Source organism: Ilyonectria robusta (genome assembly GCF_021365365.1).
Source record: "Ilyonectria robusta strain PMI_751 chromosome Unknown BGZ61scaffold_3, whole genome shotgun sequence".
Classification (NCBI taxonomy): domain Eukaryota; kingdom Fungi; phylum Ascomycota; class Sordariomycetes; order Hypocreales; family Nectriaceae; genus Ilyonectria; species Ilyonectria robusta.
This window is the reverse complement of record NW_025764437.1, coordinates 1,530,400-1,551,333: the sequence shown is the minus strand read 5'-3', so window position 1 is coordinate 1,551,333 and position 20,934 is coordinate 1,530,400. Positions and strand designations below refer to the sequence as shown.

Genomic DNA, 20,934 nt, shown 5'->3' with positions numbered 1-20,934 from the left:
TCAATATTATAGTCTATGTCTGGTATTTCATGAGGAGGCGGGGTTTGTTTCAAGCTTCGATTTGCTTAATGCGTTGTCATAGCCAAGGCGTTGAGTGGGTGCCCCATTGCCTGCAGCGAATTGCATAGCACATAGTGGCATCATTGCCGTCGTGTGTGTCTCAGCCTCTCAACTGGTTTCTGCATGTTTTCGATAGCAGACAGGTCCCAGTACAAGCCCAATTATTTCGAGCTCAGAGACTATTTCGACACATCGCATCGAATGCCAGTGCTTCACAGCTTCAAAACAGCATCTATCATGTCTGGGAGCAAACGCCGACTGGCATTTTCTATTAGTTCCAAGTGAATCTATTGGTGGTACAATTCCAAAATCTGCCTCGTGGTATCATTCAATCTCATCGTGAGCCCTGTCCCGGCCCAGCCAGTCCCACCTCCTATTTCGTGTCCATCTTGTCGCCATCCTCATCCGGAGTGGCTTCTTCAGCAGAGACCGCTGCTTCTTTTTCCTCAGTTTCCTTTTCAGTGGCATCAGCATCGGCTTCATCCTTGTCTTTGTCCCCATCTCCCGCATCCTCCTTGGCCTTCTTTGAAGACTCACTCTCTAGGTCTTGTTCTGCCTCACGCTTCGTCCCTACGCTCTCTGCGCTAGGGCTCTTGGCTTCATTCCCACCATCCCCATTCTGTTCTGCACTCGTTTCTTCGTTATGCTTCCTCCCAACTGCTGCTTCAACGTCAATGCCCTCCATTTCAAGACCGTCCTCGCCGACGTAGCTTGTCGTGGTAGCCTGGAGGCCTGTGTCGTTGACGCCAATCTCCTCGGGCCCTCTTGCATGTGGCGTCTCTTCATCCTCTCGTGGTTCCCCATCCTCGCCCTCCGCCGCCTGAGTGCGCTCCTCTTCAGCCATGGCTTCCTGGGCGCGTGAAAGCTGGCTGACCGGGACGACTCCTGCTCGCTGCTCCTGTCGAAGGAGCTCGCCTTGAGTGACACCCCTTGCGTGCCCAGTCGACGGAACACCATTAACGCTCACAGAGACGGTTTCAATACTGCCGACGCCATTAGGGCCATCAATCGTTTCGGTGCTCTCGCTGTGAATCTGCGCGCCGGGTGTATCATGATTGGTCTCCTCGGGACTCCGTCTCGTCAGCCATGGAATAGGGGTCAAAAGAGCTCCTCCTAAGGCCTCGTCCGTCCCCAAGGCAGCTGTCGTGGGATTACTCCAGGCAACTGTTACAGCGGGGTCCTTGGCGTCCTCGCCATTGAGATGCATGGAAGACATGTCTGGGATGGCCGGGGGAAGAGGGTAGGTACTAATCCCGGATGTTACCTGGACCACCCTGTCGACGGCATGGAGGTAGGTGGCCAGCGCCCTGTAGTGCGCACGGGGCTGGAGGATCAGCTCGGCGAGTCGTTGGACGGTGTGCGGCGGGCATGTGTTGAAGGTCTGGAGGTGGGTGGTGATGTCGGTCAGCATGTCAGCGAGCTGCTTTGGAAGCGCGCCTGAGTCGACGGGTTGGGTCGCCGGCAGCGACTCGGTGGCCGCATTTTCCTTGTTGGTTTCTTGCGAAGCCTGATCCAGAGGTGACGATGGGAGCGGAGACACGTGTGGTTCGGAGGTGGGCCGGGGGGCGGCCTGGGGAGGAGGAAAATTGGGGATGGGGAACTCGTTGTGTGCGATCTGTTCGATGGGAGGAAGACTCTGTCAGTCGATGCGCTTCTTTGCAAGTCGAGCGGAGGGGACATACCTGTTCAAGTCGCGCGAGCATGTCACTGCGCAAGCCAGGCCAGGTGTCTCTGCGTCCTCAGGGTCAGATATGGGCCGGTAGATGGGTCTTGGGATGAAGTAGAACTCACATCTCAACTGGGGTGCCTAATGCGACTCTGCTGAGCAGACCATTGTCACTGTCTACCTCCATGGTGGCGATGTATGAGGAAATTCGGGGCTGGGCAGAGCACTTGCTGCGCGACTCTGAAAGTCGCGAACCACGACTCTTAGGCTCGGGCTCCAATCAATGGTGGGGTTGCAACTAAGCGGGTGGGAGCGGCGCTGTTGAAGACGGCGTGGCACCCCGCTATATGCATCACCCTCAACATCCAACCTCTCATCACTTGTATCGCACTCACCGTCCAAGGTCCATTCCACGCGCTATAATTGCTGTGAGCATCTCGGCCTGTGCCCATGTACTCATACCCTGAAAAACTGACGATCCGGCAATAATTTTGCTTGATTTGCCCCACGCGCGAGACGCACGCGAGACCCCTGTCAGCTTCATACGCAACAGAAGGATTGCAGACCTATTATCAGCCCTGGTTTGCGCCTCTTTTCTCCCTCGCTCTGCATTGAGAGCCTGATTTGAACAGAGCCGCAAGAGTGTAGAAATAGAAACTCCCCGCCGCTGTGACGCCGTGTCCCCCTTGAGAATTTGTCAACTTTATACAATCTTCTCCGACGCCTTGCTCTACACATCCTCAAAGGAGCTCGGCTCCCTCGACGTGCTTTTCTCTCTCTTACATCTTAACCTATGAATTTCGTGATGGGGTCGAGAATGTTCCTCGTCACTCTCGAGGATCTAGAATGCGACTTCACGTTACGGTCCTCGGGTGGGGGCCCGGGTATGACAGTTGGGAAATTCTAATTTTGATCGCAAGACACCCCTCGCATCGATGTAGTCTAAGGGGAAGTGGTACCAACTGGGTGCTTGAATATGTACATGCTAATAGGAAATCTCTCGGCACTAAAAAAACGAATACCCAGCAAGTCCAATCCTTTGTCCGCCTCCAAGTGTATTCACACACACTCAAACTTGATTGGGGTTGTACAACCACTTCGCGGCATCAAAAATGACCTCAAAAGCCACGGCATCATACGTTCCAATGGCGCAGCTCAGGTCGTGCAAGCCCTCCATCCCCGTCACGGGCAGGTCCTGCTCGGCGTCGGTCTCCTCATGCAGCGCCCAACCACCGGTCATGGTGCCGTTGCGGGTGAAGAAGATGTCGACCTGGGGCTTGGCCTGGCCGACAGCGCGGAACGTCATTCCAATGCCGTAGGTGTCGCCGCGGCGGAACTCGTCGGTGAAGTCCTTACCGCCCCAGCGGTCATTGATGTACTTGTGACCGTCATCACCGTGGACAGCCAGACTGCCGCGATGCCAGCCCGGCATTCGGAAGGACGGGTAGGGCAGAGCCGTGAAGCCGAGGCCTAGGAAGACGGTAGGGCTGTTGTCGCGCAGCTTCACCTCGTAGTAGATGGTCTTGGGGCGGCCAGAGCGCAGCGGGTCGTGCTGGGTGACGGAGTAGAGCGGAGGATACCCGATGATGCAGCGGTCGGGCGAGTTCTTGGCCGTGTAGCCGTCCCACTGGCCGGGCTTGAGCCAGGTGAGCTTGCCACTGAAGCCCGCAGGCTCCATGAGACGGATGTTGCCCGCCTCCAGAGCCGTGCTGGCGAGCTGGTCGAGGACGATGGGCCGCGTTAGGGGGTACCGCTCACACCAATCCTCGCCGGCGATGGCGTCGTCCTCAGTGGCGTTGCTGGTCGGGGACCTGTCGTAGCCACTGAAGATGGCCGGCGGCGGTGGGAATAGAGACGTATCGGGGACGGCTACCTCCCAATCATGCTGGGGCTGCTTCGCAGCAGAAGGCGGAGGGCCGGATGGAGGCTGGATCCAGTCGTTCGAGCCTGGCGGGGGACCCGGGGGAGGAGCATAATGCTGTTGTGAGGACTGTCCAGGAGGTGGTCCCGAGGGTGGTGCATACTCCTGCTGTGATGAGCGGCCCGGAGGAGGCCCAGGAGGAGGGGCGAATTGTTGCTGCGACGACTGTCCAGGGGGTGGCCCCGAAGGCGGCGCATACTCATGCTGCGGCGATTGTCCTGGAGGTGGTCCTGGAGGAGCATCGTACTGCTGAGACGACTGCCCGGGGGGTGGCCCAGAAGGCGGTGCATACTCATGCTGCGACTGTCCCGGGGGAGGCCCCGAAGGAGGAGCGAACTGCTGCTGCGACGACTGTCCCGGAGGCGGCCCTGGCGGCGGCGCATACTGGGCCGTATTCCGATCCGGCGGAGGTCCCCCCGGAGGCGCGTAGCTGGGCTCCCCCGACGACCGTCCGGGCGTGTTCTGCGGCATGTAGCTGCTGTTCTTGACGTCACCCATGGGGTGGCTCTGCGGTGGTGAGACGGGCCTCTGCGCCGGTCGCGGCGCGGGCTCGTCGTCGCGCTCGTCCTTGCTGCCAAAACACATGGCTGGCGATGTTGCGATGGGCTTCGGCTTCCTTGGGTGATGTGGGATGGAGCGCGAAATGATGATGAAGGTTGACAACTTTGTGGAAGCACCTGGAGAGCAAGGGAGGGATGTTGTTTCGATTGGGCCTTCCCTTCGCAATCACAGGCAGTGTGTCACAAACAGAGTCACAAACACGGGGCGCAACAGAACGGAACAAAGGCCAATTCACTGCCTATTGAAGAAACCAGGCAGAAAAGGCTAAAATCAAAGAGGCCTCATCGTCACCGCAACCGTCACCGTTACTGTCACGCAACGTCAGCAGGTGTTGAGATGGTCCGGCACCCGCGTTTTTGTGGCTGTGCTCGCTGGTCGTTGAGCTATCTTCCTCTCCACGGTCCATACGGAGTACGTTTTATTACAACGTGAGCTCCAGACCTTGGCGGATTGCCGCGTTAGGACCACTGCATGCGGGGGTGGCCTCTTTCAGTGGCTTGGCAGCAAGGGTTAAAAGTACACTTAATTTGACCATGTACGCAACCAACCTTGCTTCGGTCACTAGAGTAAACGTCCGAATAGTGAACACAATTTGACCTTTTGATGAAGAGTAATGCTATTCGCACATGAGAATATTGTGTTTCGCACGCATAACTACGTTCTTGACCCTACTAATAACCATACAATATCTTCCTTAAGAGTAATTTAGAAGATGGTTTTTTCCAAGAACTAGTATTTAGTATTTATTTTTATAGCAATGATATTTTATGTTATGTATTGGGTCTAATTTAATAAGGAAGACATACATTTAGTACTGTCTTTGACTAGGTATAAATTGACATCTAGTCTTCGTTATCACAACGCAAGGCAAACAATCACATGTATCAGAAAAACTGGAAAGGAAACATCATCTATGATGATTCCGTAAGGAAACCACCATAGCCATGTCATTTGGTTGAGAACTACCTAGTTATCTGGGTAAACATGTTACTCAATGCCATGTTTGGGCAATAACTTGACTCAACCGATCCACCAAATTTCTAGTTCGCCCTTAGATACCCTCACCGGTCATCATCTGGGCCGCGTCATTAACACCGTCCATCCAGGGTCAGGTGCGTGCAATGACGGCTTACGCTCCCCAAGAGCTAGCCTGGTCTTCGTCGGGGTAGTAAAAGGCCACGACACTGATGATCAGGTATACTGCACAGAGCAGTGCGCCCTCAAGGTAGTTACTCCTACCATCCAGGACCAGAAAGTTGACGATGAATGCCGAAACGAAGAGACAGACCGTCTCAAACAGAGTGAAGTACAGCGTCATTTCGCGGTCCATGATCCATCCCAGAATGACCACGAGCGGCGTGATGAAAAGAGCAATCTGGATTGAGCTGCCTACCGCAACACCAATAGCCAGGTCCATCTTGTTCTTCATCGCAACAGTGACAGCTGTGACGTGTTCCGCGGCGTTACCGACGATAGGTAAGATGATCAAACCAATAAAGATCTCACCAATCGACGAGGTGGCAACGACCTCTTCAATAGAGCCGACAAGGAACTCGGCACAAACTGCGACTAAAGCAGTAGAAACGAGTAGGAGAATGACGGAGCCAGCTCGAGACAAGTGTTTCTCCTCGTCATCCTCTTTCCCATGATCGGTGCCGGCACTGAGTGCCATCAACGGGACTTGGACAGGCAACATGGCGCCAGGAGGACGGAATTGATGCTGGTTAAGGCGGTCTGGGAGCGAGTTGGTGCGTCGAATGCCATAGCGAACCCGGGGAACATGGCCTTGTGGAACAGGAGGCGCGATGGCTGTCTTTGAATCCTGTCCAAAGACAGTGGGTGTAAGGTTCTTGATGGAGATCCCACGTAGAATGGGGAATGGTAGTCGGCCACTGCCTTCCGCTCCAGAGTCGAGCTCGGGAATTTCGGTTTGATCTTCGTTCTGGACAGCGAAATCGACACGTCGAGGCTCGCCATCGCCACCAGCTCGGGTATTGTTATTGAATTTCACCTTGGGTTTAGCGGGAATACCGTCCTCATTGTCCTCATCCAGAGCATTCTTCTTGCTCTTGCGATACCTGTGTCGGCGATGGCGGCGTTTGTGGTGGCGACGAGGTTCCTCGTCCTCGACGGCCTCTTCACTGCCTTCAACAGAGGATAATCGAGGGAACTTGGGCCGAGAATTGGAGGCTTCGGTGACAGCCTCGTTTTCGCGACTAGCAACGAATGAAACGGTACCAGTGGCCTTGGTATTGTTGGTATCGGTGGAAGAGGCGGTTGACTTGCGTCTGCGTCTGCTTCGAAGGACCTTCTTCATCTTCTTGCGCATAGTACCTTGAGAGTGATCAGAGTCATCGGAGGATGAACTAGAGGAAGAGCTGTCATCAGAGCTGGACGAGTCCAACCACGCGGCTGCTGGTCCCGGCGTCGACTCGGCGTCGACAATATGCTGAGGCGTGGACTCATACATGTACGCATGAGACTTGAGCTGGAACAGGAGGTAGACGAGATAGACGAGGAGCAGAATCTAGAGACTCATAAGCAACACGACCAAGACAATGACCGCAGATAGACTTACGACACTGGTTCCGCGACTGATCTTGAGCGATTGGGCATCAGCAAGCTTGGTGTCGCTGAAGGAGGCATGGAAGGCGGTCTAAGCACAATTAGAATATTATCCTTATGAGCGAAGGTTGAACAACGTACGGGAAGCACCAGACTAATGACACTCAGACTGAGCAAACAAGCGCTCATCTGGGTCACTGTGCTGTTGTAGATCTATACGTCACAATTAGCCAAGGCCATGCAGTCGGATAGGAGAGCGAAGTACCTGCTCACGGTAGCGTAAGCCACCCAAGAAGAAACCCATGCCCAGGATAAGAAGCAGGTTCGCTAATATCGATCCCAGCAACGAGGCCTGGACGATACGAATTTCATTCTGTGGTCAACTGTTAGCAACCATGTTGGGTCAAACCGTGGGACAAGAATGTACCTTGACAAGTGCAATGCTGCATTAGGTTAAGAGGACTCAGGTTAGCAAGAGGGAACATGACAAAACTAATGATACAAGACTCGATTGATATGATAATGCCTTTGTGGGCTTCTCGCTCTCTCTCGCCGAAACGGCATTTGCGAGGTGACATACATGCTAAAGCACCATGGTTAGTTCGTAGTCTTAGGGTTCGTGGTAGTAGGGCTGTGACATACAAAATGATGAGTTCCACAGCATTTCCAAAGGTGACATTGAGCAGGGCGCCGAGGGCGTCTCCCATCTCCCGGGCGACGGACTCGGTGGCAAATGCCAGCAGACCGGCGAGCGGGATGATGGCGACTGCGTTCATGCCGAAGACAATACCACCGTGGATACCGTCGATGGAGGCGACGATGATACCAATGGGGACAAAGATGAGCAGGGCATTGAGCCAGCTGTAGGTGACGGCCAACCGACCATTACGGCGGATCTCGTCGATGATGAATCTCATCTTCGTGGGTTCAGGGGTTGTGATTGTGGTCTGCTCCTCAGCCTTGGAGGGCGACTCTACGACAGGCCCCGACCTCTCAACCTGCGTAGACATAGCGGGTGGGAACTGGTCAGATGTCGTGTTGACGGGGGCACTGAAGCCGTTGATGACGGAGGACTTCTCGTCGAGACCGCCATCGTTGCCAGGGATTCCATTGGGGCTGTTGTTGAAGTTGTTCTCGGTGTTGTTTAGGTTCAAGTCCTGTGTTTGGCGGGATGACGTCGTCGAGTCAATCACGACCGCGTTGGGTGGAAAACGACTGCCATCTATATTGGGGGTTTCAGAGGAGGTTTCCTTCATCGAACAGGCTTTACGGACACAAGTGTCTTTGGGAGGTTGTTGTAAGAGGAGAAGGAAGAAAGAAAAAGTGTAGGTAAGACGAAAAGAACGGGAGGACCAAGAGGTTGGCTTTATGTGAATGGCGTGGAAGGGGCAACGCAAACACGAAGCACACGGAAGGCGGTGGCGGTCTCTGTACCACCCTGACGACAACCGTAGGTACCTCCGGAAGGGAAGCACAGCACGTGGGAGCCCGCCCCTCCCTGTGGACTCTGTAGACTTCGCTACTTACTGATTGCAGGTGTCCTGTGGATCAGTAGCGTAATGTGGCTGAAGACCATCTAACCAACGAGCGTGGGGCGCAGTGAGACGAGGTGGGACGCTGTCGGACCCTGTAAGGCGTCGAGCGGCCTCCCCCTGCGCTCACATAGCAGTCGATGATGCACTACGTACGTAGTGTTGACAGGGCAAGGCGCTGAGCGAGCCGCTAACCAGGTCCGCCAGAAATCTCCCAACAGAGCGATTGGCTGGAAGATTGGCGGGACCTGGGAAGTGAGGCTGTTCACCCCACTGACTCACCAAGTGCCGCGACAACAAGTTCTCAGTGGGCAGTGGAGATTCCCCCGAAGGCCAATATCCACGATGATCTGGGCCCTTCCATGTTGAGTCCTTTGCACTCGTGACCAAGTTAACTTACCACGTAGTATCTTTCGCCCTTTCGAACCACGCGCTGGTCAGATTTCAGAGTCATCGCCTCGACCCGCTTCCAAAGGACTTACAGGGAGATAGGTAATCCCCGGCAAACATCCATCAATCAATTGACTACATCAAACACGCTCTGGCACAGTCGGCCCCTGACTCTTCCAATGACGACATCTATGTTTGTAGGGACCGAGGTAGCTAGTCCCTTGGGACACTGCAGTTGGGACACCGCAGCAAACAGACACCCAACACTCCACTCTTACAAAATGATAGCATTCGATTTGTTTGTCAACCGTATCTCCCTTCCCTAATCTGCGCCAACCCCTTCACGATGACGTATATCTGAAACTTCCCCAGATAACAAACATTCCGTCTATGACGATGCAACGCAAGCCACGTTCACTCGTCACACATTCCAGTTGACCGCTCTAGCTTCACTTCACCTCGAGGATCGCCAAATTGGATCGGAACCAAAGCCTTCGTCCCAGTGCAATCCCACACCCAGCCTGTCCTCTACACTACAAAGGGCAACAATCTGCATTAACTTTCATGCTTCGGCTCCGAGTCTGACTTCCCCGCCGTCGAATAACTCACCCATTGCCAAGCACGTCAAATTATGTGCCTGCCAAGGGGCCAAGGAGCCAAGACGCTGAGAAACCAAGAACGCATCGTAGATCACTTGGCCAGGAAATTCATTCAGCAAGGCTGCGCTGACGTTCTCAGTCCGTACACTGTATTGTCCATTGATGACACAGATATCAATTATTCGTCTACAGTTAATCTCCCAGCCCCCCTCAAAATCATCACATGGGCAACGGGCCAATATCCAAGCAAACGCTTCACCATCCACAATGTCTAATAGATTTCCGTCTTCCCCTCGGGGATTGGTCTATGGCGACTCTTCTTCTTCTTCCATCTACTTCTCGCCACGAAAAGAATTCTCCATAATGCAAACACTCTTTCGAATCGCCTTCCCCAACCGCTCATTCTCAATAACAACTAATTTCGCTCCATCGCTAATGCCCGCAAGACAACCTAAACATGCGTTTGTGTAGCACAAAATGAAACCACAACCCTCTTGCGACGCTGATAAACTGACACAAGGTCATCCAGCCTCGTGTCCTGTTTTCCCGTCGCTGCTCATGACAATAAAATTCCACAGACTTTCCATATCGACTAAGGTATGTAGGAGAGAGAGTAAATGCCTTCCGGGACCACCACCTTAATTCCAATCTCGAACCCTTGCGCCGTGACGTGCATTGCGAACCGGAAACGACTGGCTACTTTTGTTGCCATTGGCGCCCTCGGATTCGTCCCTCATTATTGATAGCTGCTTGTGTGGTCTTGCACGACCCCGGAAGACAGGTAAAGATATTATGGCATCCAACTTGAAAAAAAACATTGGTGCTGAAACGTCCAGGTGTCAAGAATCTCGACTGTTTCGGAACGCCGCAAACTCCGGGGTGCTTCTCGCGCTATTCATCACCGATCCTCGCCGCCTCGGGCTTTCCCTCGTCTCCTAAAGAAGTCCATAACTCGCTTCGCGGCTCCACTGCTCCCTTCATGTCCTCGGTACTCGTCCTGGTCGTACGCATCTGTAAATCGTTTGTGATTCTTGTGTAGCACTCCTCGGTTTCCTTGACTGGAGCCAACAGGGCGTCCGTCGTACCCCTCAGACTCCGAGTAATCCGCCTGGTACACTCTAGGTCGGGGCTCGGTTGGGGGTCGTCGCATATCTACCGAAGACTCGGATCCCGAGTTCAGGTGGGCTCCCTGGACGTATGATGGGATTGCAGTGGGTCGGCGGTTATCCATTTGCACGGATCCATACCTCTGGTGGTAGACAGGGCTTGAGTTGGCCCTCTCTTGTGGGTGGTTCAGATCAGATACGGCATCAAAGTAAGGTTCGCTCTGGCGGGGCTCCTCATGGTTGCTGTAGCCCAATGGCGCATCGTTCCGGGGGTTTTGAATCGGGAGGTCTGCCTGAGAGTCCACTTCTGAGGGCGGGGCGCTGCCGTGATCCTTACTTAGCCCCATGGCCTTGGCCAGAGAGAATCGTCGGCCCTTTGACTTGTCTCCAGAAGCCTGTGAGCGAGGAATACTTCCACTCCGCTTCTTTCCAAGTCCGAGGGAGAAAGATCGGCGAGAGACCCTAGAGTCTATCGAAGGCCTTGGACCAGCCTCTTCACCAGGGAGCATCGTGTGCGACATGCTGACTGGAGGATATTTTCTCGACTTGTCAACCTGCGGCGGCTGCTCCGACCTCTTCTTACCACGACCACCAAACAGAGATCCACTACGACCCATGATCTTGGAGCCAAGGTCTCCAAGAGTATTGGATCGCTTGTGCCCCCTGCCGTCGCGCTTGGGCTCGCCCTGGAACGTCATCTTTGCAACCTTGGGCGGAACACTCCCAAACGTCTTGCCCATGTTCTCGTCGTCCTCGGCGTTGGATGGCTGTTGGATTCGTCCCTGCGCATTGGTGTCGGCGACCGCGGGAGGTACAGGCTGTCCATAGGTCGGACGGGACTGCATAGAACCACCTGTCTGAGGCCTTGTAGCCGCGTTTATGCCAGCCATATACGGATTCTCGGGAGCAGTGCGTGTATCTCGGGTCGGCCTGGACGGCGGTGTGCTCTTGTGCGCGCTCGGGGGTCGCTTCGGTGCCGTCGACTTCGGGGTGATGTCTTTGGCCACTGGCGGATCTCGAGGCAATGGCTTGTCGGTAGACAACGCGGTACTGGGGGAGTCGACAGGACCCTGGGAGTTGGATCGACCCCGGGATTTCGGAGTCGAGCCATCGGCACCGCGCTGCGTCTGGGTCGTGGGCGCCACATACTCCACTTGCACGGTTCGGCGCTTCGCATCCTTAGGTGTACGGCGGTCGGCGGTCTCTGCTTCAGGATCGATGTTACCATGGGTCTTGGCCAAGCCTCCCACGACGGGAGGATGAGCCTGCTTTTGTTTGGCAGCCTCGCGAACCGACGAGCTTCTGGCGACCATAGGAGCCTCTGCTGCATAGTCGGCGGGTGCAGCACTCGAATTCTGAACATCTGAGGGCAAAGTAGTCGAGCTGGTGATAAACTCGACGAGCTGGGCATATTCGCTCAACCAGCTATGACGAGCCACCTCGAACAAGTCCGCTCGCTTTCGGGGGTTGGGGACCAGGATTCGTCGTAGGAGATCTCGAGCATGTGGCGTAACGTACTCGGGGAAGGTGAGAGGAGTGGTCACGATGTATTTGTAGAGCAAGTTGATGTTGTCGCCTTCGGGGTTGGCTGGGTCGTCGTCAAAAGGCAGGTAACCGGCGAGCATGGCATACTACACATGGCCGTTAGCGCTAGTTCAACAGAACACAAAGGCGAGACACTTACCAGAATGACACCGCAGCTCCAGACGTCCACCTTTCGCCCGGTGTAGAGAGAATCGCTGACAACCAACTCGGGAGCCGCATAGCAAGGACTTCCACAGCTAGTCTGCATGAGATCACCCTTTCGAGATCCATTCGGCTTAATGCGATCCAGACCCATTCGTTTCACAAAATCCCTGTCGGTCAGGTTAAGCTCCTCCTCATCGCTAAGATCCTCATTCGAATCGAATGTGTTGGCAAAGCCGAAATCGGTAATGATTATGTTTCGGTTGCGGTCCAAGAGCAGGTTTTCGAGCTTGAGATCTCGGTGAACAATTCCCTTCTTGTGGAGGTAGCCCACACCAGAGACGAGTTGGGCGAACAAACGGCGAGCAGAGTGATCCTTCAGGTATCGGTGGTTGAGGATGTAGTCGAAGAGCTCGCCGCCCGACGCATACTCAAGGATGATGCCAATGTGCCTGTCGGTCTCAACCTTATCAATCAAGCGAACAATGTTTGGGTGTGAGACGCCGCGGAGGATAGCGACCTCACGGTAGATCTTGGCAAATCGAGACGGGTTGGTGCCAACACTGTCTCTCTTAATCAGCTTGATAGCAACCTATTCGCAATGGTTAGCAAAAAGAAAAGAAAATCTTAGACAAGAGGTACAAAGCGATTGCTTACCTGGACTTGGCTGTCCTGCTTCCAGCCCAGCTTGACCTTTCCAAACTCGCCCTCTCCAATGGTGTTGCCCAGAATGAAGTCACCAAACTTTGTATTTCCTTTGTGGTTTCGGTTGCTGTGATCATGTCGACTCCTACCACCTCTTCGCTCCTCATGGTCGCCGGATGAGACCACAGGGGGTGGTGCGGCATCGTCCTGGGATGCGACATGATTGCGGCTGCGACCGTTGACATCTTCGGAGCCTGCGATGACCTTGGAAAGGGTATCGGTAGCTTCTTGTGTCGGTTTCGAGGGTGTGCTGTGAGCGGATCGGATGGGCATGGTGGTCGTGGCTCTGCCATCCCGGCTACTAGATCGGCCTGGCGAATCCTGTGCCACGTGAGAATTGACTGGTTTTCTGCTCTGATGCCCGTTCTCGGCGGCCGCAATAGGATTGCCTCGTGAGCCAGACCGCGGGGGCTCCGTCTGACCGCGCCTAGGGGAGTTAGACATCTTATCGTTGGAGTAGTTGGCTCTTCGCGAGTTGCCACTTTGATGGTTGGATGAAGTCCTCGGGGGGGCCGTTGGAGGCATGTTGGCGAGTTGTTCGGACGAGGGCGACTGTTGCTCGGGGGATGCGGCCGTGTTGGCGGCCTGGTTCCCGAAAGCGGGAGTTAGATGATAGGTAGGCGAGGGTGCGTTTTCGCTCGTCTTGCGTGATGGAGGGCGTCTCGACGATGGGGATGCGGTCGAGTTCTGCTGAGCATTGTATGCCTCCCTGGACGGAGACGAATGCTGGGGCCTGTACTGGCGGCTCGGCGGCGACGCCAGAGGAGACGACGCCAGAGCGGTGTGCTGATGGGTGGCTGTTTGCAATGCAGCCGACATTTTCCACGCCCAAACGCGTTAAAAATCGAACGGGACGGGGTCGTTTGGAGATCGCGAACAGGAGGAGCGAAGGCGTCAGCGGACGAGAGTTTGGCAGTGGCGCTGGAAAAAATCAAGGCGGCGACGCGAATATGCAGGATGAGATATCTGGCCGTTTCAGACAAGAGTTTTTGGGCTCGCGGCGCCGGGGGGAAAACGCGGCCAGCGAATCGAGAACGGGGCGGTTGAGACGGAGACGGGGACCTAGAAAGTACCAATGAACCGGCCTCGACTATCTCATGGTGCGTGGAATCGGTCGGCGGCGTGCGATTTGTCGATGCGGTCGCTCTTGGTCCCAAGGATAGGCGGTGTCCCCTGACTGGGCGACGGGCAGGACGCGCAGGCGGAGGCGGACTACTGCGGTAGGGGGAGGGAGAAGGGGATTGGGGCGGCGGCGGGCGTGGTGTTGTTGCTATTATTGTTGCTGCGGCTGATGCTGCGGCTGGTGCTGCACACACTTTCGAAGCAGGACAACCACACAACGCGCACACGGGAGGGAGAGGGACGGAGGAAGAGGGAAGAAGGGGATCGGCCGGGGCAAGGCTGAAGTAGATGGAGTAGAGGTCCGACAAAAGGCTCTGGCCAGCCGAATGGGGTGAGAACGAGGTTGAGATGGGGGCGCCCGAGGGTGGAAGGGAAGAGACTCGGGCGCCAGGCGAAATTGACGAGATGAGACTTGGGCTGCAGCTGTGGAGCAGTAAATTGACGGGCTACAAGGGACGCTACGGGGGTGTGCCCAGGTACTGCCCCCCCTGGCCAGCGGTCCTCCCCAAGCGGCCACCTGCAACAACGAGGTCCAGGTACCGGCTGAGGCACAGCAGGTAAGTACCCAGCGGGCGCGAGGGTGCGTCGCTCCGCCGGCCTTGGGCGCTAGATTCAGGGGCGGCGGTACCTGCAAGCCGCCGTTCCTGCAGGTACCGGGGGAGAAGCCAGGAAGCCAGGAGCCAGGTGTCCACCAGAAACATCCATACCTGCGCCTAAACCCACCACGGGCACGCTGGCAGCACCACGCCGCCCCGTTCTGCGATGAGGAGGATGGATGGACATGAAGATGGACATGAAGATGGATACGGAAGACGAGGTGCTCTACTTGCGCCCTTAGACATTGACCTACTACGTACCCAGGTAGTACTTAATTGCCGGATATCGAGGTGGATGGCCCGTGACACGGTGTGGACCAAGTCTCAGAGTCCTCAAAGTCTCAGACCTCCAGTGTACTCATCCTCTTCTCCATCGCAAAGTACCTCATATAACCATACACACACACATGCCCGCACACACACGAATTCATCCGTCACGCTGCATCGTGGTCCGGGCTCATTGACTTTTCAGGGAACTGGGCGGTTTGTGAAATTAAGCCATGCAATGCCTCATCAGCGCCCCGACTGCACAAACTGGGCCATCAGCCAATGCGCCCCCGTTTGGTTCTCCGCAATCTCAGCGCTCCCGTCTCTCGTTTCCGTTTTGCCCTTCCCAATGGAACCTGCCTGCATTGGTAGCACATCAGCTACCGTCTGAAGCTAACGGCGACCGTCTTGTCTGACGTCGACTCCCGCGCCGGAATTGGTCTTAGGTCCATTGCACCTAAAACAAGCCCGGGTACGTACTAGACACCACGAAAACTTGACCGCCATGCGTGGGACGCCTCGATTTGGATGGACTCGGCACCAAGGGAGGAAGCAAGGGAAACAACATTTGGGGTTGATCTTCTTGGACTCTCTCCCTTCCCCAATTACCCCCAATAAACCAATAAATGATCCCTCTGGAAGGGAGACGCGGGTAGATGGGCTTGCTCCCCGTCCCTTCCATGAAGGAAGCACGTCCGCTCTCAACGGAGCCCGGTTTGTTATGGCCAGGCATTGACCAGTAATCTCCAGTAGTGGGCATCTTGACGGTGGTCTACTACGTAGTAGCTTGGCCCCAAAATGATTTACATAGCACATCACGATATATCGTTCGGTCACACCGCAGCTGGGGCCCAGCTTTTGTGATGATGCCCTGTGCAGCGCAGCACATTGAGGCGCCCTCCGAACAGGGCAGCACAGGGGCTTGCAGGGAGACGTAGAAAGTCTTGAGCCAAGAAATGGTGGAATCCGGTATATCTCAGCCATCTCTCGCTTTCTCGGTCAGGTATGGAGAGCGATCTGCAGGCTGAAGCAGGCTGATGCCGGAAGGTGTTGTTATTATTATGATTGATATTGCGCTTCCGCATCCCACCTATTCCCTCCCATTGGACCCAGGCTCAAGCTACTTCGCACCACCAACACTCGGAGCTTGGGTCTGCACATTACTCGGAGACACGTCTCAACCGACGCCGTCGCGTCGTAGTCCTCCCCTTCGCATCGCTCTCACCGAACCTCACGCGCCCAGCCGAGGAGCTCCCAGTGCTTGGATTTGCAAAGTGCACTTGCGCCTAGCCCGGACAGACATCCGACTGACCAGGTCTAACTCTCCAGCATCATGGTCCCCCTCGCATCACCAACATGGCCCAGCGGAAAAGCCTGTCAACCTGTATATTAGCGCTGTTCCCACCCATCGCCGGCTAGCATGAGCCCTGCAAAATAGTCCCGGCGACGTTCCCACTTCTTTCGAGAAGCCCGAGTAGAAGCCAGATTAATCATTAAAAAGTCCAAGCCTGGGAGTACGTGCACTGAGCCGTCCGCATGCGATGGGCGGAAGAAATGCATCTGGCATGATGTGGGTGATGGGTGATGGTGACGGGTAACAGGGGCCCCGGATTCATCTCGTCGTCGAAGTCACTGACTGGATCGAACCACTGCACGAGAGACGGAAGAAAGAGAGAGAATGTCCCTCGGAAACCCGAGACCAAAGACACGAGGCGGGACGAGACGGGATGGGATGAGATGAGATCCTCGTCGGGCCGTGATGCGCTGTACGTACCGGAGGAGAGATGGTCTTCTTTTCTTTTTCTCCTTCTTCTCTCATTCTGTTCTGACAATTACTCGTCCGAAAACTCGCTTCTGCTTACCATGGTACTATTGCCGAGCTGCATCTCGGACAGCGCACATCAGCTCTGCCTTTACCCTGGTCATATACAATATGTACGTGAGCTGGACTGGCCAGGTTCAGGGTTCAAGGCCACGGCCTCATCCCAATTGTCTCTCCAGTCTTCTGGACGCGGCCCTCCGTCCGTCCACACGTATTACACAGCCGACACTTTGCTTCTTTCTTCCTCCCTCCCTCCATCAAAGCAAGCACAAAAGTCAACGCATCCGTGCATACGGCACCCGCTCCCTACGTCGCAATTACGTCGATTGCTTTTGTGAGCTGGCTGTCATCTCGTGGCTGGGCGCACGTTCAGCCCAACCCGCGAGCGCCATGTCACCCTTTCTTTTTCCACATCCGTCTCCGATGGTCTCCGTAGGGAAGGCCTCTCCGCCGGAGGACCGCGTCAGTCGCATCCGGATCCCTCTTCCACCGTCCTTGGATCCATGGGAAATCTTCCCGGACCTGACCTCGCGGACAACATCCAATAAGCCTCGTCAGTGCGCTGGCGAGGGATCACCGTGCCCATCCATGCTCGTCCCTTCTCTTGGGACCTTGGTTTCCCTCTCGTCCACTCTCACAAGTAAGTACCTGGTCCGAGCCTTTTGTTTGCGAGACCCCCAAACGGCGAAATGCCCGGCTCCCTCTCAACCCTGGTTCCCTCTGAATCACGGGGAAATTTGCGCTCCTTTAGCCTTCCACTCGCCAGGGAGCGCGTGCCCCAGTCGCTTCGGCTACCCTGGTTTAGGTCTCCTTGCGATTACCCCGTGTCCCTCTGTTTGGTCAATCTTGTATGTTCTGCTTTGCAGATGGCTCGCTGGACTAATTATGGCTTTGCCATTCCAAAAGAGTGAATTCTCGTAGCCTCTAACAATTAGTTTCGATGGCCATCCCGAGACACTGGCCTTTGCCCTCTGAAACACCCTAATTTGCATCTCCAATGTTCCCACGCTCGCCACAGACCACCGTCATCCATCACCTCGGACCAGAAGAAATGGAGACAATAACAGCATGGGAATAAGAAAACAGGGAACTAGCGAGATCCTCGTATCGTCTCTTCTGGTCTCGCCACATCTGCGTACGATTGAATCGCGTCTGGGGCGTAATTCTGTGTTTGCCAGTTTTCGTCGCATTTGCATTTCGCCAAGCTTGCGGCCGACTAGCATTAAGGTCGGAGATGAGCTGCATCCGACGACAGGGATCTCGCTGACGTTGATCTGAGCCTGGGCTGCGTCGTTGGCATCCGTTTCAGACGTCATCTTCCGGCATCACCGTCTCCCGTTGGAAGACGGACCGGATCTACATGGCACGGTCCTTGTTATCATGCTCTTGGCTGATGGCCGACAGCTGGTGGCTGATGCTTGATGCCTAATGGGGTTGTTGAAACCACTCCGGCAGCATCTATCAAAGTGTCAACGGCGTACTACGCAGAATGACATATCAGAAACGTGACCAATATTGAGTGCTTGGCCGCTACGGTCCAGGATCCGAAGTCACCCGTCCATCTGTCACCATTTGCGCCGTCCCACTGCTTCTCGACCGAGGCCAACAGCTGCGCCACCGGCTACGATGCATGTTCATGCAGTTGAAACGGAGCTCACAGCAGCGTCGCATTAAAACGCGTCGCGTCCATCCCATCCCATAGGCCATTGGTTACAGGCAGTTGATGGGCCAACATTTGGTCCCAGCCAATCACGACTGTGCAATACAGATGTGTGTTCCGCGCATCTTGAATATACATAGCTCCCTCGCGATCGCATTGCATGTTATCGATCGTTCATCTCAGAATCTACAACCCTGGTCCTCACTTGCCATCCGTATCCACCCTCAAAACGTGACGGCATTGCTCGCAACTACCTCATGACTTGTCCGCTTCATCACGACGGCACCCATTGGCTTTCTGATCTCGGTCGTGTCGGTTCGCTCCTCCGGACAGCCGGGCCGTCATGCATAGGCCAACCCCCCGGGCCATCCGGGGCCGGGAACAAAGAAACTTTTAATGCAAGAGTGATTTGCATGTTGAATTCAGGCAGACTCCAATCGGCCGTGCATGCTCACACCCAGGCGTCGGAGGATCGCGGGGAGTCAATAGCACGCCACCAATATATCTCATGCATTTGCTCCTCTAAAGTTTGATGGAGATGTTGTAGTGATCTAGTCCCACGGCAAAGCCAGTAACAGTTGCCATGTACCCGACCAGTATCCCGATGGTCGTCACTGGTGTCACATCCAGCGTCCGAACCGTCAGGTTGACCAGGCCAGTCAAAAGATTAGCCAGCAAAAAGACGGCCAGGCCATTGCGGTTGTAGGCTCGCATCACCCGGCTTGTTGCCTTCTCATATGCCTCCTTCTCCGTTTGGGGGTCCGCGGCATTGTAAAATGCCGGGAAGAAGACGGTGTCGACTACACAGAACCCGAAAAGCTGCAGAGTGTTGAAGGCAACAACCCAGAGCACGTATGGCAAGTTCGCCATCCGACGAGAAACTAACAGCCCGAAGCCATAGGTGTAGTTCGTGGACAGTAGGTATAGACCGGTCCAGATGCCTCCCCACACAGCCATGGTCATCAAAAGGGTGTTCCGCTGAGCACCGGGACTGGCCTTGCTCCTAGGAGGGATGTTGCGGGGGATACAGAACATACCCGTGTCTTGACCAGCGAGGAAGATGGCCAGATATCCGAAGAAGCTAAAGATGCCCTCTCGGTTCATGGAAATGAGGTCTGTTCTTGGCGCAGTGAGGATGAACGCTTTGAGACTGGTCGTCTCAAGGAGGACCTGGTAGGTGACACCAACCAGGAGAGACAACGCCGCAAAAGAGGGAATCACTCGCAGAGCTGACTGGAAAAGTGCCACAAAAGGGGGCAAGAAGCCTAGCGTGAAGAAGAAATTCCAATGAACTCCGTACTCTGTCACATGCTCTGCGTAGTCCAGGCCCTTCACACTAAGGAACCTGATCACGCCCAACACCAAGAGGGGGATGGAGTGACGCATCGAGTATAAAATTCGATAAAGGAGCGGCGTTGCCCGGCCTGTCGTGCGACCTATCATCCTCTCCTTCAAAACAGGGCGAGCTGCAACGACGCCACCAGAGAAAACAAAGGACCCGACACCCAGGTCCATCAGGGAGGTGCCCCATGTCTCCACCTTGGCAAAGCGCCTAGGGAAGAGGCGAAAGTCGACAGCCAGAATTGCGATACATGTCACAATCATCATGCTACCGCGGTACGTTGTGAGGAATGGCTTGGTGGAAAGACCATCCTGGTTCCTCGAGCCGGATCTGGCCCGGGCGGTCCGGGGAACCTTGGGCTTCTTCTTTCGTCCAATCGAGTTTGGTGGGAGGGTGAAAATTAAGACGGCTGGCGCGATCAGGAGTAGAATGAGGAGGAGCGGAGAGTTCGCGTAGAGTGTCGTGGAGAGGAGGATGGCGCCGACATTGAGGAGGAAATCGACGGCAAAGGCGAGGATGGTGTACCGCTGAAAGAAGGACTGGCGGGCCTGAAGGACAGACCAAAGAATGCATGCGACCTGAATATGGATCAGCTTGACTCTCTCAAAGGAGCGGGGGAGGTGGACTGACGGCCGCGACGGATGTCACATAGTTGATTTCCGCGACGGAGCCCCCCGAGAGGTTGGAGACGAAGTCCTCCTTCAACTTCTTGTAGCTAGCGGGATCAGACATGGCCAGCTGTTGGAATCATAAGAGAGGCGTAAACTGGCACGGCATGGCCTGGTCACGCTGTCACTTAAAAAGAAGCGACGCAAGACGACACTTGTCAAAATCGACAAGGAGTGTGGAACTCAGCCTTGTTGGCGATGGTGGCCTGGAATAAGGACCGCGGCAAATGAGGCTGTCCAATGAAGAGCCGTCTTGCGCGCACGGCTGGTGCCCCCGATCACGCTATCACGTGCACCCCTGAACGACATCCCGACACACCCTTCACGGGCGTTCACTGTTAGATACAGGGCAATTCACGGAGATGACCTCTACAACAAGGTTCAAGGCTGGCACAAACGCTGCTTCAGCCGTTCGGCCACAGTGTGACTCCTCAGGCCTCCGGCTGCCAACCAAGTGGATTTGCGCCGGCGGCTGCACGCCTCTTTCTTTGTTCTCGGGTGTGGCAAACACGCACGCCCACACAAATCCGCAACGCCGGCGGCTTGCAAGCTTTGTTCTGTATTGCACGGCAAATGCTCTGAGGCCAGAGCACATCGACGGCGCAGTCGCCGCCAGAGTTTTGCTTCTTTGAGGACCAACGCCATTTCATTCCAGTGAATAAATGA

The 20,934-nt window shown here is 55.2% G+C and overlaps 6 protein-coding genes across 6 annotated transcripts; 1 reads left to right on the top strand and 5 right to left on the bottom strand.

Annotated features, from left to right (window-relative positions):
- Window positions 1-300: 300 nt before the first annotated feature.
- On the bottom strand, window positions 301-1,965 carry BGZ61DRAFT_443135 (uncharacterized protein). The gene is made up of 3 exons (XM_046244832.1): window positions 1,852-1,965; window positions 1,743-1,791; window positions 301-1,675 (listed from the first exon to the last, which is right to left on the bottom strand). Exons 1-3 carry the CDS (start codon window positions 1,911-1,913, stop codon window positions 434-436), a joined length of 1,353 nt encoding a protein of 450 aa, XP_046109579.1. The 5' UTR covers window positions 1,914-1,965; the 3' UTR covers window positions 301-433.
- Window positions 1,966-2,795: 830 nt separating this feature from the next.
- On the bottom strand, window positions 2,796-4,232 carry BGZ61DRAFT_473478 (uncharacterized protein; the record flags this gene model as incomplete). Its single annotated transcript, XM_046248456.1, has 1 exon — window positions 2,796-4,232. One exon carries the CDS (start codon window positions 4,230-4,232, stop codon window positions 2,796-2,798), a length of 1,437 nt encoding a protein of 478 aa, XP_046109578.1.
- A 1,105-nt stretch (window positions 4,233-5,337) lies between these two features.
- On the bottom strand, window positions 5,338-13,610 carry BGZ61DRAFT_342601 (uncharacterized protein; the record flags this gene model as incomplete). The annotated part of the gene is made up of 10 exons (XM_046239521.1): window positions 5,338-6,735; window positions 6,787-6,864; window positions 6,915-6,986; window positions 7,039-7,146; window positions 7,201-7,216; window positions 7,416-8,295; window positions 9,668-9,804; window positions 10,197-12,031; window positions 12,085-12,678; window positions 12,744-13,610. The coding sequence occupies 10 exons, from the start codon at window positions 13,608-13,610 to the stop codon at window positions 5,338-5,340; spliced, it is 5,985 nt and encodes a 1,994-aa protein (XP_046109577.1).
- Window positions 13,611-14,962: 1,352 nt separating this feature from the next.
- BGZ61DRAFT_129714 (uncharacterized protein) lies at window positions 14,963-16,060 on the bottom strand. Its single transcript, XM_046237134.1, has one exon. It carries the CDS (start codon window positions 15,758-15,760, stop codon window positions 15,170-15,172), a length of 591 nt encoding a protein of 196 aa, XP_046109576.1. The 5' UTR covers window positions 15,761-16,060; the 3' UTR covers window positions 14,963-15,169.
- A 566-nt stretch (window positions 16,061-16,626) lies between these two features.
- Window positions 16,627-17,571, top strand: BGZ61DRAFT_129700 (uncharacterized protein). The gene has a single exon (XM_046237133.1). The coding sequence runs from the start codon at window positions 16,710-16,712 to the stop codon at window positions 17,517-17,519; it is 810 nt and encodes a 269-aa protein (XP_046109575.1). The 5' UTR covers window positions 16,627-16,709; the 3' UTR covers window positions 17,520-17,571.
- Window positions 17,572-18,780: 1,209 nt separating this feature from the next.
- On the bottom strand, window positions 18,781-20,332 carry BGZ61DRAFT_528075 (GWT1-domain-containing protein; the record flags this gene model as incomplete). Its single annotated transcript, XM_046253199.1, has 2 exons — window positions 18,781-20,178; window positions 20,231-20,332. 2 exons carry the CDS (start codon window positions 20,330-20,332, stop codon window positions 18,781-18,783), a joined length of 1,500 nt encoding a protein of 499 aa, XP_046109574.1.
- Window positions 20,333-20,934: the final 602 nt, after the last annotated feature.

Excerpts from the sequence above, each read along its gene's own strand:
- BGZ61DRAFT_443135 (XM_046244832.1), bottom strand. The coding sequence starts at position 1,913 with ATGGAGGTAGACAGTGACAATGGTCTGCTCAGCAGAGTCGCATTAGGC. Across the intron at positions 1,792-1,851 it reads TTAGGCACCCCAGTTGAGAT|AGACACCTGGCCTGGCTTGC; the intron begins GTGAGTTCTACT and ends CTGAGGACGCAG. Across the intron at positions 1,676-1,742 it reads TGCTCGCGCGACTTGAACAG|ATCGCACACAACGAGTTCCC; the intron begins GTATGTCCCCTC and ends CCCATCGAACAG.
- BGZ61DRAFT_129714 (XM_046237134.1), bottom strand. The coding sequence starts at position 15,760 with ATGGCTGAGATATACCGGATTCCACCATTTCTTGGCTCAAGACTTTCT.
- BGZ61DRAFT_129700 (XM_046237133.1), top strand. The coding sequence starts at position 16,710 with ATGTACGTGAGCTGGACTGGCCAGGTTCAGGGTTCAAGGCCACGGCCT.